Source organism: Falco rusticolus, chromosome 5 (genome assembly GCF_015220075.1).
Source record: "Falco rusticolus isolate bFalRus1 chromosome 5, bFalRus1.pri, whole genome shotgun sequence".
NCBI lineage: Eukaryota > Metazoa > Chordata > Aves > Falconiformes > Falconidae > Falco > Falco rusticolus.
This window is the reverse complement of record NC_051191.1, coordinates 52,385,337-52,404,390: the sequence shown is the minus strand read 5'-3', so window position 1 is coordinate 52,404,390 and position 19,054 is coordinate 52,385,337. Positions and strand designations below refer to the sequence as shown.

Sequence of the window (19,054 nt, the reverse complement as noted above, 5' to 3'; positions counted from 1 at the left end):
GAGCAGAACCTAACCTGACCGTTTTCATCTTAAACCAAAATCTTCACAAAAATGGTGGAAATATATGTTAGTTCTCATCCAAGAATTCAGCTCCAAGGAACTAACCCCTTTTCCTTACAATTTTTATCAGTCAACATATTTTGGAGGCAGGTGACTTAAATAAATTTGTTTTTGTAAAAATAACCAGCTAGGAGGGAGCTCCCTTAACCCTCATTACAAATACTTTATAATTTGAAGCTCTTTACCAGAGCTGTCAGGGTTCACAGTCTGTCCTTTTCTTCTTGATTTGGAGTAGTCATCTGATTCCAGATTGGACAAATGCTACATGAATGTTCTAATTGCCAGTGTAGAAGCAATCACTCTTGCAATGAATAAATGAATATTGTATTAAAATGGAATAGTTTGGATGGGAAAGTGTCCAGTAATAGACTGCCTGGTGTTGACGCAGGAACTTCAGAGTTCAACATTACAGCTCAAATCCGCCTTCCAGATTAGGCAAAGATACCTTGTGTCTCCTGTGTCCTGTTCAGGCTCCAGTTGAAAGAAAATCATGCCTGTCGTTTTGCACATGCCTGTCTCAGATCTCACAGGCGCTGAGAGGCAAGAAAAGGATTGCTTTGGTAACTATGATACAGCTACAGCATGTGTTAAAGCTTTAAGTGACTTGACAGTGCCTTTTTTTGGGTGGTTCTGAAAACATCAAGTGACAATCTAGATGCATAGGGACTTTGTGTAGAATTAGGTACTTTGAAACTTTAGGTTGTTTGATGTCAGCTGAAGACAAAAAACACACTGGCACCTACATCTAAGGCATAGAAGAATTTTATGAAGAATGAGATGACCAAGTCCCTTCACAGCTTTAGGTTTTAGTCCTAAAATTTTCCATGAAATGTGTTACAATTTTTAATCACAGCCATTTGGAGTATCATCTTTCTTGAGATACGCTCACCTGTGCGTTACACAAATGCTCTTGTATGTTTTCTGTGTACAAAAAACTTGCCTATAATTATCTTTTTTCTTCCTAGAGAGAGTCTGCATAATTAAATCAGGTCAAGCTAAAAATGCATTGGTTTCTCTCTCTCTCTCTCCAGCTCTGCAGCAATACTCTAGCTCCACTGACTGATCTAAAGCAGGAACTGGTGCCTCCTGGAAATGTAGTTCCTTAGGAAATCTGTTCAGTTAAAATCTCTTCCAAGTACTGATGCAAGTCCTGCATGTGCTTGGTTTTTCTGCATGTGTTTAGTTTTTACTGTCCTATTTTGTGCTGATTTCCATGAGATTTTACTGTTTTGCAGTTGCAACTTATTTTTACTTTGGTTGTCATTGCTGATATTATCATAGCACCAGCGAAAGAAAGAAACAAACAAAGCCCAAGCAATTTCTTAGACAAAGCAGAAATACTGGTCTCTATGAGAATTAATATGATCTGGTCAGCATGACAGGAAAACAACTTAGATCCTAGCCCACAGAACCAAACAACTCAACCTTTACGAATCAGTGAGTAATTCTGAGAGAGGCACTTGGCTAATACATTCTTCTCTACTCCACTTTCTCCACTTTTGATAAAGTAAGGTCACTTGTTCATGCATGTATTTAACTAACTTGATTTCCCTCCTTAGATAACACCAGCTTATCCTTGACTGCTAACAACAGCAACTGTGTGGGTGTTTTGCGATGCACCAAAGTTAACATTTCTGAGGCTCATTAAGTCACATCTTTGGATGTAATTTAGGTTGCTCAAAAATAGGCACAGTATGTTAATACATACATTTGATGGTATCTGAGTGTGAGAACTGGCAAAAAATCAATAAATCCCACTTGATTATTCCTATAGTAACATTTAATATCCAGTTACCTCATTCTAATAAAAAATCCCAGCAGCTTTCAGGGGGTTAGCCTTTCTCTTCTCAGATGCTTTGAGGAAGTCAGCACAAATACTTTCTACAAGTTCCAGCAAATGAACCCCGTGTATAGAAATTAAAGTGTCTCATCTAATCTGTTGAGGGATCTGTACCACATGCATTACCCTGACACTTAAGGTCTCATAGCCAGTGATCTTTTAACCAAATCTGTCACTGTGGCTGGCATGCATTTCTACATGCTGCGCCACAACTTAATCTTTTAGGCACAGTTTAAGTGAAGAATGCTATAGCACAGTGACTTGGAATCTATAATGTCTTTAATGAGGAAATTTCCAGACTGGTATTAAAACAGATCACTTTTGATTGCCATACTCACAATAAAGCATGTGAATTTGTCTACTAAGCTGTACACAAAAAATAGATCAGCTGTTAGACTGCATAATGCTAGTTATCTTTAAGATTACTGTTATTATTATGTGTTGTTACAACCCTCCACCTCTTCCCTTTTTCCTGATACCAGAGTCTGTGACAATGACCTTCTGGAAGTGAAGGTTATTTTGGAAATGTCTGCTTAGTGAACTTCTAAATCACCTCTTTGATACCTTGTGATTATTGTACGTCACACTGTTAATCTGCTATGAGTCAGAATGTTATCTGACATCTCTGGATGATATAGTAAAAGAGAATGTTGTTCATAACTCTAGTGCATTTATTGCTTTTAACTAACCAAGGAAGAGAAGGAATTCTCTTACCACGCTTTGATTTCTACCCTCTTGTTTTCTCCTGCAGTGTTGTTTGCTTAACAAGGACAATACTTTTTACGTTGAACTTGTCTCCAGCTTTCTGCACTGGCTCTTTCCACCTGCTGTCCCCAGCTTAGCCTGGTGTGTGGGGTCCCAGAGCTGACAGGTGGGGTGGTACATGCATACATTGCCATCTATTTCTTTCTACAAAGCAGGGTTTCTCCATCAGAGAAAGCTTTTGCTGTTGGGAGGACACATCCTTTGTTTATACAAAGAAACATTTCTGCAAGATGCAGGGTTTGTAGGCTCTTGTGAGTGTAGCTAAATTCGCTTGGACAGGCTGGCAGAGCCCTAATGCTACCTCCAGACACCCTGGAGCACTGGGGATGCCCAGCAGAGTAGGCATTCTCTGCACAGTCTCCACGCTTCATCCCACTCTTTCTTGACATTCGGTTTTATCAGCCAAGGTCAGGCTTTGTTAATTTTTTTACCTGGAGGATTTGTTTTGTTTCTAAAGCATTTCTGCCAGCCCTCATCTACCCCAACCAGTAGTTCTGCCTCTTTGAAGAAAAAAATCCATAGACTTTTGATGGAGAATGAGAGACTTCTGCCACCGTGACTCAGCAGCAATTATACTGCCTTTTATACAGAGTTTATTAGGATGTTCCAGAGAAGGAGCTGTGCAAACCTAATGTGTAAGCTCAGCAATCCCACTGCATCAAGGACTAAGTCATGTTGATTGGGATCTTGGCAGTAGGTCCAGAAACATGTTGAGAATCTGTGTTCGAAAGCAAGGGTCACGGTTCTTCTGACAAAGTGTACCAACTCTTTAAAATCGAGGTTACTGTGTTCTGTGCTTCAGGCTGAAAAGTTTAGTGCCAGATCAATGTGATCACTAATGGGTTCAATAAGGCCCCTGAAAGCTTTAATATTCTGAACAAAATGCACCCTCCCCCCATGTCTGCAATTACTGCCACTGATGGTGATAACACACCCCCTGAACCTAAGTGAAAGCAGCTGAGATGTTTGTGACACTTGGGGCGGACTTCACAGAGGCACTTCAAGCATCGCTTAAAAGAGGTCTTAATGCATTTAATATACTTTGAGGTTACAAAGAGCAGCATTAAATAATCACATAGGGGAGAAAGAAACTTGTTAAAAGCTCCCCAATTTATTAGACACAGCTTGATGTACAGATTCCCATTCTTCTGGGACAGCATGTTGTGCCACTTGATGGAAATCATGAGGAAACAGTTAGATAATGGGCTGGCTAGCAGAAAAAGGGAGGCAACATTTTAAAAACTCTCTTAAGAAAGGAAACAATCAGCTTGATGGACCCAAACCCTTCCCTTAACTTCGTGCCTCTATATCCCGTGAATTCTGGAAGATGGTTTCAGCACATTATACCCCCCAGCTGGGGTTTCTGCCTGGGCCGTTTGTTTGCCCCACTCGGAGCGCAGTGCAGACTGTGCCCACCTCGCCTCTTGCCGGCAGCACCCCGCTGAGGGGCTGCCCCGGGGGAGCCCCAGCTGGCAGCGCCGCCTGCCCTGGGGTGCGTTGGTTTCAGCCCCTCTCTGCCAGGTTTCAGTGGTTTTGGTTTGGTTTTGCTTAAGGGGAAGCTGAGCTAGGGGCTCCCCGTGGATGTCCACACCGGCCGTGAGGGAAATGCAGAGCTCAGAGCAAGTGGGAGCCTGGAGCCCCCTGCTCAGGCATCCCACCCGCAGCGGTCCGGGCCCCTTCTTTCCTACTGAGCTTCCATCTGCCCTAGGCTGGGGTAAAAAGAAGAAAAGGGGGGGGAGGGGGAAGGTAACAGGAGAAGGAGAAGAGAGATGGGAGAGGGAAGAAAAGAGGAACAGGGAAACGGGGAAGAGGAAAAGAAAAGACCGTTAAAAACTGAAAAGAGAGAAAAGGAAAGTGAAAAGAAAGAAAACAGCCAGAAAACGGAAAGAGAGAAGTCAGAAAGGAAAAGGAGGGAAAGAGGAGCGCGGAGGAAGGGAAAAGGAGAAAGAGAAAAAGGCCCTGAAGAAGATGGTTGCGCCAGGCCAACGGCAGCGTCGGGGCAAGCCCTGCCCAGCGCCCGATCTCCCCGCGCCGCCGCCGCCGCCGGCGCACACGGCCCGGGGCGGGGGGCGCGGGGCGGGGGCGCGGGGCGGGGCGGGGCGGTTGCGGAGGGGCGGGCGCGGGGCGGGCCCGCACGCAGGCGCGGTGGGAGCCCGGGGCGCCCCACGCGGGCGCTCCCAGAGCCTCGGCGGCGGCGCCCGGCTCGGCAGCGAGGGGGGCGCGGGCCGGGGCGGGCGGGAGCCGGACCCGCGGCAGCGGCGGCAGCAGCGGCAGCGCCGAGGCGCCGCGGGAGGAGGGCGGCAGCCGCCGCGCCCCGCTCCGCTCTCTCCGCCGCTCGCCCCGCTGCCATGGGGTAGGGGGCGGCGGAGGCGCGGGGGAACGCCGTCAGGCTGCGGCCGCCGGCGGAACGCGGAGCGGCGCCCCGCGGTGCCGGGGGGCGCGGGGGGCAGCCGCGGCGGGGCTGGCGCGGGAGGCCGGGCAGCGGGGGCTGCCCCGGTGCGAGCGCGGCGGCGGCGGCGGCGGCGGCAGGCGGAGCGATGATCGCGGAGTTGTTGAGCAGCGCCCTGGGGCTCGCCCTGTACCTCAACACCCTGGGCGCCGACTTCTGCTACGATGACAGGTAGGGCGGGAGCGGCGGGGCCGGGCGGGGGGCTGCCCACCTGCCGGGAGCGGGGCGGTGGCCGACCCCCTCGGGGTATCCGGGGCGGCGCCGGAGGGTCCCGGCGGCTCCTTGGCACCGGGTGGCCGCCGCGGCGCCGGCCGCTCCCGGGGCTTTGACAGCTTCCACGCGGGCTCGGTCCCCCCCAGCCCTTCCCGGCGGGAAGGGACCCGCTGCCTCAACTTGGCGTGTCCCGGGCTGATCCCAGATGCGCGGTGGCGGCGGCGAGCCCGGCCGCCTCCCGCTCCGCCGGGACCGAGCCCCGTGCGGGAAGTTGCCGTGCGCTGTCGGGCACCTCCGGGTGGCCGCGGGGACCGGAGCTCCGCCGACGGGGAGGGGAGCAGCCGTCGCTGGGCTGGGCTCCCGAGCGGCTCCCTGCCCTCCCGAGCGTACCTGCCTCGGGAAGCTGCCGACGGGCGCTGTTAGCGGTCGGGGAAAATTCCCCTTTGTGCCTTTTCCGGTGACTTAATCGGATCACAATTAAAACAGATGCATAATTAAAATGTATTATGGAGAGCAGCACGGCTGGCTAAACTTATTAACCGTCCTGGAGTGTTTCATGCTCCATTGGAATTAAACCATCCAAAAAGTGAGCACGGATTGACTTTGACAGCTTTTCATCAGTCATCAGCCTCTCGCTCCTCTCTCCGGCGAGCCGCCGGCTGCCCCGGGTGCGGGCGGGCCGCTGCCCGCGGCGCGGCTCCATCTGCCGGGCGGCGCCGGCCTCATCCTCCGGTGGCAGCGGCCGGCCCTGCCGCCTGCGCGGCCCGGCGGGGGGCGGAGGGGTAGGTGACCCTGCGTGCGAGCTGCGGGTCCCCGCTTGGTGGCCGGGCTTCGCCGCAGGAGCAGACTCTCCCAGCGGCTGTCAGGCGGCGTTAGTGCCGGGGGGCGCCCTGCGTGAGCGGGGGGCGGGGGCGCGGCGGGGGGCGGCCGGGGATGTGACCCGAACTTCCCGCTGAACTTCCCGGCGGGCGGATGGGGTGCGAAGGGGTCGGTGATGTCTTGGATCAGGCGTTTGCCTTGGGAAGTAGCCTGGCTGTCCTGCAGGCAGTCAGTTACTCAGCCCGGAATTTGCCTCCCTTAAGCTGTATCACTGTGCACCTGCCGTGTTTAAGGAGCTGTCACCACTTCCAGAACACGCCCCCCTCCTTTTTTTATTTTTTTATTTTTTTTATTCCCAAGGGCTGCTACTAGTAAACCTATTATACTGGAAGCAAATGCCAAGTGTTAGTCCTGGTCTGGGTCTCCTGCTGGGAACAGTGTCGGCTGCAGAATGTGGAGATCCAGGCTTCAGTCCTTTGGGTCATTTACATGCACTTGAAGCCCTCTGAAACAGTTCAGTGTTCTAAGGTTTCTGTGAGTCTTCCAGTTACCTACAATGATTTTTCTTGAACCTATTTGAACATTTCGCAACTTCATTCACAAAGAGTAAAAGAAAAAAAAAATATGTTGTTACTCTGAAATGTAAGGTCTGAGGTGGATCGATAGAAAGCAGTGAATATTTTGATACACTGACACTGTTTTAAACCCACTTGTTATGGTTAAGAACTGCAGGAGTTGTGGAATATTTACATAATCGTAAGTAGCATATGTTGCAGTATTTAGGCAGAACTGGGTTGTTTAAGGACATGCTTATAAGCCTGTCCTGCAGGCCAGTTCAGAGTGGCTAGGCACAGAAAGCAATCTGAGGTACTACCTGGTGTTACTGATGTGGAAGTTGAGGTTACTTTTGGTTTTTGCCTTCATGTGCTTTAATGCAGTTAGAAAATAGTGATATTTGAGTGTCATCTCAGAAGGGGTAGAGGAGATGGTCGCATGCTCTCTTTGCTAGTACTAATCCCAGACTATTTAAAAAGTGTTCTAAAATACCGCTTTGTTTGTGTGTTTACCTCCCAACTAAACAACGTACTTCTCATCATTGTAGCCAAGATTTAGACATTCACTACAGTGCTCTGAAAGCCAGTTAATGGGATTTCTGTATGCAGGGTCATCTAATTAGGATGTTTTTCAACTGCAGCACTGGAAGGGGCAAGGCAGAAATGGTTGTTGCATGCTAGTAATTGCTGAACTAGAAAGGGTTATCTATTCAAAAAGGCAGGCTCCCAGACCTAAAGTATTCTTTTAACTGTAATCACAGAATCTTGCTGCCCTGCAGGAGCTGGCTTGAAATGTAACACTAGAAAAGGAGGTCGATGCTGGAGCTGCAGGACACAGCCCTCCATGTGGGAGATGGATCATGCTACTAACTTTAAGTGAATCAAGATTGTGCATTTAAGCTTGGAACCTGCAATGTTTTGTTTCAGGAGGGCAGCATATTGCCATAGCTTTTTCTGCTTCCTTTGCCATTATATTGAAATTACATCAGACTGTTCTTTTTTTAATATAGTGATCAAGCTTACTATATAAAGGGTGTGTGTAATTGCTTTCTGTATTTTTTTTATGTAGGTTGGGTAAGATTAAGTGGCATCATAAAAAGTTCTTATAGCAAAATCAATTTCCCAATGGTAAAACTTAATATTTTAGCAGCAGCACGGCACCAAACCAAAGACTGTATGGACAGTGATATAACAAACTTGCTTGTAGTCTGGGCTTTATGACTCTATATCAAAGGATTCAATATTTTATTTCCCACCCTTCACCCAATTAAACTGAAATTGAAGGAACTTAAAGCCTGAGGAAGTTGAGCAAGCAAATGTATACATTCTTACTTTCATCATTAGTCTGCCTAACTTGTTTCTTTCAGGCTTGACAGATACGTGGCACGCACATAGTGCAAACGTAATCTTTTTGATCAATTAGCTTATTGATTACTTTAAGGGAAAGTAACAGCCTCTAAACCCAAGAGCCAGTATAAAGAAGAAATGATACTTCATTTTTATTTTTCTGTAGGCCTAGAAAACACAAGCTTTTGCCACTCTGTTCCCTGCTACTGTAGTTATCACAGGCAGCTGTGATATTTCCTAGTTACACCTGTAGATTATTAGGGGGAAATTCTCCTCCCCAACTCAAAACCTCCTTGTTCATCTAGGAACAAATAAATATATATTTTTACCCTCTTTTTGCTTGTTTTATTTGAAGCTGGTTGTGTCATGCAGAAGCCCAAAAGAAGAGATGAATGTGGGAAGGGGAGGGGGAAATATTCAGGTCTTGGCCTAATGCCACAGTGAGCTTACATTGCTTGTTAATAAAGGTTTATTTATTGCTGAGCAAGATCATCTTGGAACTCATAGCAAGGGGTAGGGAGAAATGCAGTGTCTGTTCCTGTGGATGTATTGAAGGTCTTGCTTGTTGCGCTGTGTTAAATCCAGCTTCTTGCCAGACTAAAGGGGGCTAATCTGCACATGCAGTTTGTGTTTCACGCTAATATCTCCCAGTATGACAGGAGGGAGACCCACTGCGGCAGTTAGGCTTACACATCTGTGTAATTATTTTTCCCTGCCATTTAGCCCCACCAAAAGCAGGCAATTTGACCTGTGAGTACCTTGCATTGAAGTTGTAGTCCTTCATGTGACCTGTGCTAAGAAAGATGGGTCACTGTAGCTCGGGTGTGGAAGATTTAGTGGTCTGTGTATCTGAGGTCATGTGTTACTACAGCGAACATGTCAAAAGCAACTTACCCATTGAGGTGTTCTTTTCTCTTCCCAAGTGTCAGAAGAAAGGTGTATTTTAAGGACAGTATTAGTAGGGATCTTTAACCTTGGGTGATGTATTTTCTCTGTGGCACATGGATAAAATTGGTGCTCTGGAAAATATGTATGGATTTGTTTGTCTCTGTGCAGGACTCTTCTGTGAGATTTAGGAGCACTGACCGGCTTTCTCTAGTTTGTGCTGCGTTATATTTTAGCAGTCCTGAGTGGGGCAGCCTTACTGGTGGTGGAAAATATCCAACAGCCTTGTTGCAAAGTTGCAGGGCAATATTGCAAACTGCATTGAAGAAATCCTGATAAATGCGTTCACCTGGTAGTGTCAGACTTGCATCATTTAAGAATAGGCCGAGCCCATAAACATTTGATGGTACCTCTGTTGGGTCTGCCACATGAGATTTAATCTAGCAAGTGACCCAAATACGTGCACTAGAAGAACAAGTATAAATACACTGGGGAAAATTGCTTGCCATCTGTCTCCTTGTTGTGTGTCTGTATATTTGATTATTAATTTACATCTATGATTTTTATGGCCCCTTTTTGTCATCTCTCTCAATTCTGAGATCCAAGTGCTTTCTTGTACTCCAGTAGCTTTCGGTAGCTCCAGTTTGCAGGTGGCTGCAGTCTTCTGAATTCCAGCAGTGAGGCTGGTGGTGGGGAAGGGTGGGGAGAATGGGGACTTGTATGCTTTCTCTGTAGTGTTTTCCCTTTGTCCCTCCTGTTGTGTCTTCTGTGTGATACTCAAATCACCATAAAGATAATATATATATATGAAACAGGGATTTTAACATGTTGTTAAGGAACAATGTAACTGGGAGAAGATGCCTGAGTGATGGAGGCTGTGTAGTTTTCAGGTACTGTAGCTGAGTATCAACCTAGGGAATCAGTAACTGGTTATCTAATGGGATGAATCTGGCATGATAGCTTTCTATTAATACGATACTGGTTCCATTTTTAAATGCTGAATGTCACCTAAAAATATATTTGTTTTTTGATTTTTAAAAAGCATTTTTGCATAAAAAGTTGTGTTGAATGAAACACTTTAATCAAAATGTGAAATCTTAGTTTCATCAAAATAGTTTTTTTTTGTTTTGGTTTTTTTTTTTTTTTTTGCGGTGGAGATGCTGTAGTAGAGAGATTTTTGGAAGCAAAAAAGAAAACATGTCCCTGCAGGTTTTATTTTAAGATTCTTGTTGCATATATAACGCTAACATAAACCATGTCACTTCTGGTAGCTGGTTGGGAGAATAAATTCATGACTGTTAGCAGACGGAGAGTCTCCCTGAGTCAGTGACGGGATGCGCCTCATTTGCAGGAAGTTCTTCCAGCACACAATGGAGTTACAAATTCAGATGATCCACTTTCTCCAGAGTCTCCCATATGTATTCCAGCTGCACTTCTGAATCCTTTAAGTTTGCCAGAGTGAAAGTTGCTCAGAAGTGTCTCATCTCAATTTGTTAACCATCTGATAGCTGCAAGAGCGATGAATTAGTGCTCCTTTGCCTCCCTCATCTGGAAGTTTGCCTTTCCCTCATTGGCTGCTAGGAATTTTTTTTTTTCTTTCTTTCTGTGAAGTTGACTGAAGCAGACCTTTCTGTTTGTTTATGGAATTTCTTTCTTTAGCTGAAATATTTGATGCTGAGCTGTAGATGCAAGTCTGCTGGCAACCTGCAGTGAAAGCTGCTCCAAATATACAGTTGGAGAAACAGACTATATCTGAAGGCGAGATACTTATTCTTAACTGACGTAAAAGTGAATCTGTTCTTTGGGCCAGTGTTTTAGGTTGGATTTTTTTCATCTTTATTTCTAAATATTTTACAGGCTTTACACAGCTCTTGGGCTAATTGTCTTTTTTTTGGGAAAGAAACCTTTTTAAACTGTCCATTTCACTCAGTACTTTTTTCATCACTGATTATTGTCTGAAATGTTTGTTTGAAAGATGGAAGCATTTTATCTGGAGACCCAAACCTTATGCTGAAAGTTCTTTGTTCTCCAATAATTCAGCCCTCAGGTTTTAAACTAATTCTGGAATTTTTCTTGATTGTGGAAGCCTATTGTTTGCCTTTGAGCTTTGGCAACCTTTGAACTCCCTGTGCTTTCCTGCTTGGAATGACTGATCATATAGATTCTCCTTATCTTCCTTTGAAGTGGGAGCTTGTTCTGTGGATAGGTTAAGTCAGGATGGCAGTAAGATTTCATTTCACTTCTGCTAGATCAGGTTCTTAGGTTGTATTCCTGCAGTCTCTGTATAGTCCTTTAGACTTGAGATACTTGTGGTTTTGCTTGCACAGGCAGTCCCTCCCCAGTAGGAGGGAGAGGGTATAAATACTGTAATTCCTTTCCCAGTTTCACCCTCTGCAGAACTCCATACTAAACCGTTTTTCCCTGAAGGGCCAGCCCATTGGAATGAAACTCAAAGAGCCAGAGGAAATTGTTTCTTTGGAATTGCACCCTAAATATCACTTAACATGTCGACTCTACTACTCAGTTTGCTGCTTCAGGACAGTTGAAATATCTCGTGGACCTGTGAATGGCTCATAACAGGCATCTGCAAAGGCAGTGGTATGCCTTTGGCTCTGTTTTTGGAGGATGCTTCAGCCTGGCACAGGGTTGTTTTTGTTCGTATATGACAGCTGATTGTGAAACAAAGAAACATCCTGGATCACTGGGGCAGCAGCTAAGGATCAAGTAATGTGTCAATCTCTGTTTTACTTCAAGGAAAAAATAATCCCAGAAAATCAGACCATTTGAAGCTGATGAAACTTGGCCACCCTGCTTCTGTAATCAGGGGTGGCTAGTCGATGTGCTCTAGTGCTCTGCCACCCCAGCCATTTCTGGCCTTGTTAAGCTTCAAGGGGGGGGGGGAAAGTACAAGTGGCTTCCTTGAATACTAATCCTTGCGTTCCCTAGGACACTGTGAATTACTCTGCTAGTCTTCGTTGTCTTATTGGCTTCATGAGGACATTTTTCAAGAATAGCAGGAGGTTTCAATTGGAGGTAAATAGTACTTATTTACTGTCTTCATATCTCTTTTTTTCCTTCATCTCTTCAACTTTTTAATTGCCGTTTGTTTTATTTGAAATACTATGCTTTCAGCATAAGCCGTTTTGTCTGTAATTCTTTTGATAATTTTTTCCAGTGGTTTATTCAAATGGCCCATATTCATTCTTCAAAAGCTGTTAAAAATCAGGGTAACCTCTAAAAAAACATGTAGGTGTATACCATCGCTACAGTAAATAAGATAGCAGATTTTTATTGTATGTCTAAAACTTGAGACCAAGTCTTTTTTGGCATCTGTCTTCCAGCAGAGAGCTGGACAGGCTTCCCATTAGTCTGCCACAAAGGCTTAATTTATTTGTGGGGGTCACTGCTGACTGCCTTGGAGCACTTCCTTCTCTCCAGGACTTAAGCACATTGGCCTTCACAGTGCTTCTGGTCCCAGCTGGCCCGAGAAGCCAGAGACTGACAGGTAATTGAACGAGGATTTTCCACATGATGGTACAAACCATTACTGCTAGATGACTGAACTGGTCTATGGCATTCCCTATTATTCACCAGCCTGTTAGTAGACCCCCAAAAATCCTGCCCTGCCCTCTGGCCTGTGGTTCAAGGGAGGACAGGTTTTTCTGAACTTAGCATTACTCTAGGCTATTTTGCTGATGAGAGGATTGTATGATTTTAACTCCCATGTGTTTTAGGCGGCTAGTCCAGTATATTAGTTCAGAGGAACAACACAGTAATTGATAGCAGAACTATTGCTGTAAAGTCTCTGCCAGTGTCTGGATGCTATTTTCATGCAGCTTGGTAATTTGCATACTTAAATGTTAAAAAAAGGACCTAAACATTTGAAATAGGGTCATGATTCAGTGACCAAAATTGTCATGGAAACAAACCTGCTCAGCAGCAGCCTAAACCATTCCTAGATCTTTGTCCTGTCTTCTCACCTCTGTGGCTTTTTACATGTAACAAATAATAACTGGTGCTAGACCCACGCTCCAGTGTGCCACATCACCAATCATCGCTGCGGGCTGACCTGCACCCTGTGCTTAGGTACCCTTCTAGTGGGAAACCAGTCTTTGAACCCTCTCAAATACCTTAATGAAAGGCAGATACACAAGTGTTTGTCTGCAGTTCCCAACTTAGAGATAGCATTTCATTTCTGTACGTAGTGTTTCCAGTTGCTTGGCTACTGGCTCTGAGTAAGTGCAACTTTCGTTTTTTAGTTGTTTTTTCTGAGAATTTTCTTTCTTTCTGATGCAAGGGAATGTAGCGCAGAGTTGGATGGCTTGCTGTGAATCAGATACTTTTCTTTAGGAGGCAATGCCTGGCTGATAAGTGCATAGGCTCCCAACATCGTGGTGCATCAGGAGTGCCTTTACAGCATCTAGCTGCCAACTTCTATGCAGGAGTATTTCTCAGTCAATGCTGTTTAAAATAGCTCTTAGGTTTTGCTCAGGAACTACTGAAGCTGGTAATGGTTATTTACTTTGGTATTAAAAAACCCAGCACGTATGAGTTCCAGTGTATGAGTAAAGCACTAAGAAATACTCTTCCACTGAAAATAGTCTCCTTAAGTTGATGTTTACAGTGGTTTTAATGTGATAGAATTACTTAGTGGGGAAAAAAACCCCAAGGCACTGGATGTTGTCCATTATAAAGATCTTTAAGAATTAACACTGGTATCAGGAAAATAAACCTGCCTGTACATAGGGGTCAGCCAAGCTCCTTCTTGTGGAGTATCACATTTAAAACTAAACCCCCAAGTCTGCTCAACCAGCACCAAACTGTTCGGTTTTATCAAAGAGCCTAGATATGGCTTCATCCAGGTTCCAATAGGAGCTGTAAGACTTCAGGAGGAGACAAGCACCTGTGTAAAAAAAAAAACAACAACCAACCAAACAAAAAAACCCAACAAAAACAAACAAAACCCAAACCAAACAAAAAAAGAACAATTAAAAAATTAGTGTGCTGAAGTTGCATCTAGAAGGTAGGCAGAGGTGGTCTGCCCTGTCATTTAAATATTCAGTGTGTGGCTGGTCGCTGTTTTGGACCCATGTGTCTGGTGGTGATTCCCGTGCCTGCCTTCCAGCCCTGCGGTGTTTCTCTGGGGTGTGTTTTAGCATGCTGAGACTTCAAGCTGCTGTAAGTAAGGACGTGAGTTGTCCAGTTCTTTATGCGTTTGACAGGCATTTAGTAGTCACTTTGAAATGAAAGATGCAGTTTGTTGGATTATAAAGTAATAGGGCAGCATGGGGAGAACTAGAACTCCTAATCCAGAATAAATTTATTTTCTGCAAATGACTAATTTGTTCCAGGTTTCTAACGTGAAACCTTGAAGTGGGAGTTCATTTTGAAAATAGCTGCTTCTGGGACTTTGATGCTGTGTCTTGAAGTGGTGTGTGTGTGTGTATATTGATTTTTGTCATTTACAGAGTGTGTTTTTGGTGATAGGCCTTTCAGAGGGCACTGGAGGATCTTGCTGCCCAATGTGCAAAGCAGTGTAAGTGATACACTTAAAAATCTGCTTTTTAAAGCACATGATGCCTGTGCCTTTATGGGTTGTTTAATACTGTCATTTCTCTTCTGCAGGCTGATCCTGTTGGTGCTTTTAGCCTTTATATGATACTGTAGCACTACAGTAAGGCAGGAATGTTCTTGGTTTTGTTTTTCAGACTGACAACATTCCTGGGTCAGGATCCGTTGTATTTGGCTGGCTCCTTTGTTTGAGTGGACTTGTACTGGGCTACTTTGAGAAGGGTTTTAGGTCCAGTTGGAAATCCAGATGAGATGCCTGCAGTCACCTCTGGCTGTAAGAGTAGCTTACCTAACCCCAAATAACACTGGGGATTTTTCTTACTAATGTGGAGGGAGCACACGCTGCCTTGAGTGTGACTGTGGGTGGAAGAATCCACTTGTAGCTGTTACTCTGTAGGTTATGAGCCTTCTGCTATAGAGTTTGTTCATGCTTCATATACTTTTTAAAAATAGATATTTTTTCTTTTCAAATAAAAATACATTTGAAGGAACACTGCCTTGTCACATCCTCTCATTTCCAACAGTTATGTGAAAATGAAGGTGCTGTCATGCCTCCTCTTGTGCTTGATGCTGTATTTATTTGATTTGACTGCTTAGCGTGACAACAGTGTTTTAATTATTTTAATAAGAAGATAAAGAAATAAGGCTCAGAAGTGAGGCAGGATCTTAAGAAGCCTTATTCTGTGTGTTATACATCAGTCCTCTAGGTACCACTAAAATAAGAAAAATATTTGTTTCTTCAGTTAAGCCTTTCTGTATTGGCCTGGCTGTCCTTGTTGGTGCCAGAATTTCATCAGTGAATCACCTTGGGCAATTCTCTGAAATGATTTGTGCAGCTTTGTTTGGGAGTTTGGTTTGTGATTCTCTAGCAAGGTCTCGCTCATTCTGCTGTCCTTTCTTTAGACTTCCATGCCTCGTCCCAGTTCCCACGCCAAAAAGAAATACCGTATGGTTCTTGGGAAGATACTTCTAGATATGGTATGCATCTATCTGTGCATTTTCTTGCTGCAAAAATCTTGAATTTTAACAAGAATTTCCTTGTAATAAATTCCATGAAGCTTTAGTGTATGTGCTTCATTTTCTTCAAACAATTTCAGTTGTACTTGAGGAAGCTTTTAAAGGGCTTTTTTGGTGAGTTTTTTGGTTTGATTTTTTTTCAGGAGGAAAAGGAGGATTGGTCTTGCAAAATTAATGCTACTTGCAGAAGAAAGCTTTCCTTTTTTAATTTAATTATTTGTAATTAAACTTCTGATCTTTTACATTTTTATAATTAAAGCAGAAGAAAACTTAGGCTTTTCAAAAGCACTTTGATCTGAATTAAGGTTCCAGCGCCAAAAAAATAATTTAAGTGCTGCATGACTGTATAAATAAAACTTGCTGAAATAAAAAGTACTAAGAGAATGATGAAAAAATTTAATCATGTCAAATAGCATTTTTATATGTAGCAGCTTTCATTTTGTAGCACAAACAGTTCTTTATAGCTTCTTTGTAACACCAGTATACTTGAATAAATTTTCTGTTTGTGTGAAAAGACATAGCTGTATGTTCTATTCCATTTCACAGTACATTACTCATCTCTTGTATGTAAATCACTTGGCTTGTTAAAAATGTTAGTATTTTTCTTTAATAAACATCGTATTTCTGCAGAATTCTCAGGATGCACTTTTTTTAGAAGATGAAAGACTTAAGTATGGGGAAAAGCCACAAAGAAAATGGTTTCTCACATTGTTGGCCTCATGCTAAAAAAGCAAACCCCAAGTTGGATCACCCCAGAGTACAGTTGATGCTGCTCTTTGCTGCCAGACATGTTCATGCTCTTCCTGGGCTTTGAAATGACTGCTGAAAGCAGCTCTGCATCAGTGCCGCGTAGCTTCAGCTATCTTTGTGGAGATGGCTGTGGTGGTGTGGCTTCTGGAGTATTGCTGGCAGGTGGAGTCTGAGATGAAAGCCTTCTCCACCTGAATGGGCCTCAGGCTCTGTGCCTGGTTGTGCCCTGAGCCACTGTGCACGTCATTGCATCTCTTACTGCTTCTGCTTCCTCTCTCCCTGTTCCTGCTCGTAATGTGATTGCAAGCTCTTGGCAGCCAAAACAGCATCTTTAAAAGGTCTGTTGCACTGGCTGGTTCAGCGTGGCTCAAGCCTTGATAAAGGCATCTGGCTGTGGGCATCTATTTTGAAAAGGTGGCTTGGGCTTACAGAGGGGAAGTTTAATGACAGTTGCTTTATATACTTTCCCCTTTCCATTGAATTGCTAGATGTCAAGATGCTGCTTAGCTAAAGCACGTTGGCCGTGGTTTCTCTTGTGTGTGATCTCCTGTAGCAGTGTATTTGTTTTTTTAAAAAGTGTCACTAATTCGGTTTTGGTTAATGTTGAATGGGTAGGTTTGTATACGTTCAAAGCAGAACCCTGAATTACCCTGATTTATGATGGACTTAGGTACTTGGAGCTTCAAGCCTGGCTGATACAGTGTTAAAAGCAAATGGAAGGATTGAATGTCCAGGGAGCAGGAAACTAGTTGGTCCTCTGGAATTTAGAGCCTGCTTCTGGCACTTGACAAAGAAAATAATGCGAGGATATGAATAAAAAAGTTGATATTTATAAGCAAACAAAACTGATCTGCTGAGAAACAGTAAACCTGTCAGAGATTTCACAGGGAATTCTCCTCTTGGGGACAGTCAGCTCTTTCATTTTTTTTTCTAAATGCTCCAGTTTCAATCAGTGTGCAATCCTTTACAAAACCCATTTAAAGCCACCTCCTTCAGGGGCTGGGAGAGTGTCTGGTGAGGTGAAGAAAGGATCCCACAAAGAAGAAAGTCCTTAAGAAATATTGGCTCTCACCTGGTTGTGTGCTGCATACTTAGTATTTCAAGCCAGCAAATTAGGTATTAATAATTGGTATTTTACTCTTTTGAAAAATGATAAAATACAGATTTTATAGAATATCTGTAACGTTCTATCTATCTGATGTTTAAGACACATGCTCAACCTTTTGTAATTCTGAGCTGCTGGCTTGATGTGTATGGAAATCGGCTAGTTTTGCATGGAAAGAGAAGGTTCACAGCTCTAGATCTTGGTGCTCCTTGGGGATAGTGTTGGAAAAGGGGTCTTGTCTAAGCAGGAAAATTGGATAATACAGGTCTGCAGGTACCATGGTGATGAGTATGATACACATATCTTGAAAGGCTCTGAAGCAGTAGCTTGAAGCAAGGTACCACCCTGTTGTGCACAGTTTTCAGAAATCACATGCTGTGTGTGATATTTAAATCTACCAACTTGGCTCTGTGCTTGGCTTGTTCTGAACGTCTTGCAGACTGAAATTTGTAGAATTTGTTGAGGCTCCCTGTATTGTAGCTTATTATAGTCAAGGAGTTTCAGTTTATGTTTGCACTATGCTAATTCTTAATGATGTGAGAAAGTATATGAGCTTACTTTACAGCTAAAAGGTTTAAAACTCAGTTTCCTACTACTGAATCCTAACATTATAGTATGTTTTTTTTCTGAACAAGTAAAATGGCTCTGAAGTATGAAAATAAAGAATTAAGACAGGTAAATGTAAATACGGAAAAGATTACAGGATTCCAGAGTAGAGAGTGGTTTATTAATGTCTATGCCTCATTTTTTCTGTAAATATTCAAGGAAAAATCTGAATTATGTGGATGAGAATGTTCAGTAATGGGTGGGATTAAAATCGGTTTATTGAAATTTTATTTCCTTCTGGTCTAGTGTATTTAAACAATTCTGCTTAAAAGTTTAAATTGTTCTGGATCTGAGTGTGGGCAAGGGTGTAGTGGCATCTGTTCATTGTGTAGCACAATGGGGGTGATGGTTGAATGTGTTTGCTTGAACAAGGGCACTGAGAGCACTTTATTTTGCGTACCTCTTTCAAGATAAGAAGTGGTGGGGAAACATCTGCGTGTAAGGTATGAAAATGCACATTATATGCTGCTGTACTGCTGAAAAGATACTAGTGAGTGGAGAGTATTTGTTTTCCATCCTCATTTTTTTGTGGACTGAAATCCTATATAAAATGTGTGAGGTAGCAGAGCACAGTCCTGTTAAGGAAGAGTAGATATTGTGATAATTTTTAGCATGAACCTGAAATCGTACAGTTAGTCCTTCGCCAAGAGTAAGTGAGCACACTTGCACAATAAGCTGCTCAAGGTATACTGCTTACCCTGCTGTGTTTGGTATTGTAAAATGCAGAACTCTTCATAACAGGACAGTTGCATTTAATATGCATATTTAATTGTATATATATGTATATAATAACAGACATAATTTTGCATTTTATCTGTTCTTGCAATGTTATCTTGTGTCTGCACCAGCAATGCAGATCAGGGAGGGAGTGAAGGGATGGACCCTGCAATCAGGGAATCTTCCAACAGAGTGATTAAATTAGTATCAAATTATGCCCTTGGGAATTTCTAAGCTCATAAATATAAGCAGTATGGTAATCAGAAAAAGCAAGTTGTTTGTTGTACTCCGAGGGTCTTTATTTCTTTAGTCATTGCTCTGAATTTCAGCAGGAGCTCTTGTACAGCAGGAGCTGG

General features: G+C 43.7%; 1 protein-coding gene across 1 annotated transcript in view; it reads left to right on the top strand.

Annotated features, from left to right (window-relative positions):
* Positions 1–4,831: 4,831 nt before the first annotated feature.
* The window catches only part of TMTC2 (transmembrane O-mannosyltransferase targeting cadherins 2), a 254,191-nt gene continuing 239,968 nt past the window's right edge, over positions 4,832–19,054 (top strand). The window contains exon 1 of the mRNA XM_037389907.1: positions 4,832–5,285. Within this exon, the coding sequence (XP_037245804.1) occupies positions 5,203–5,285 (83 nt within the window). The 5' untranslated portion in view covers positions 4,832–5,202. The remainder of the gene's footprint in view (positions 5,286–19,054) is intronic.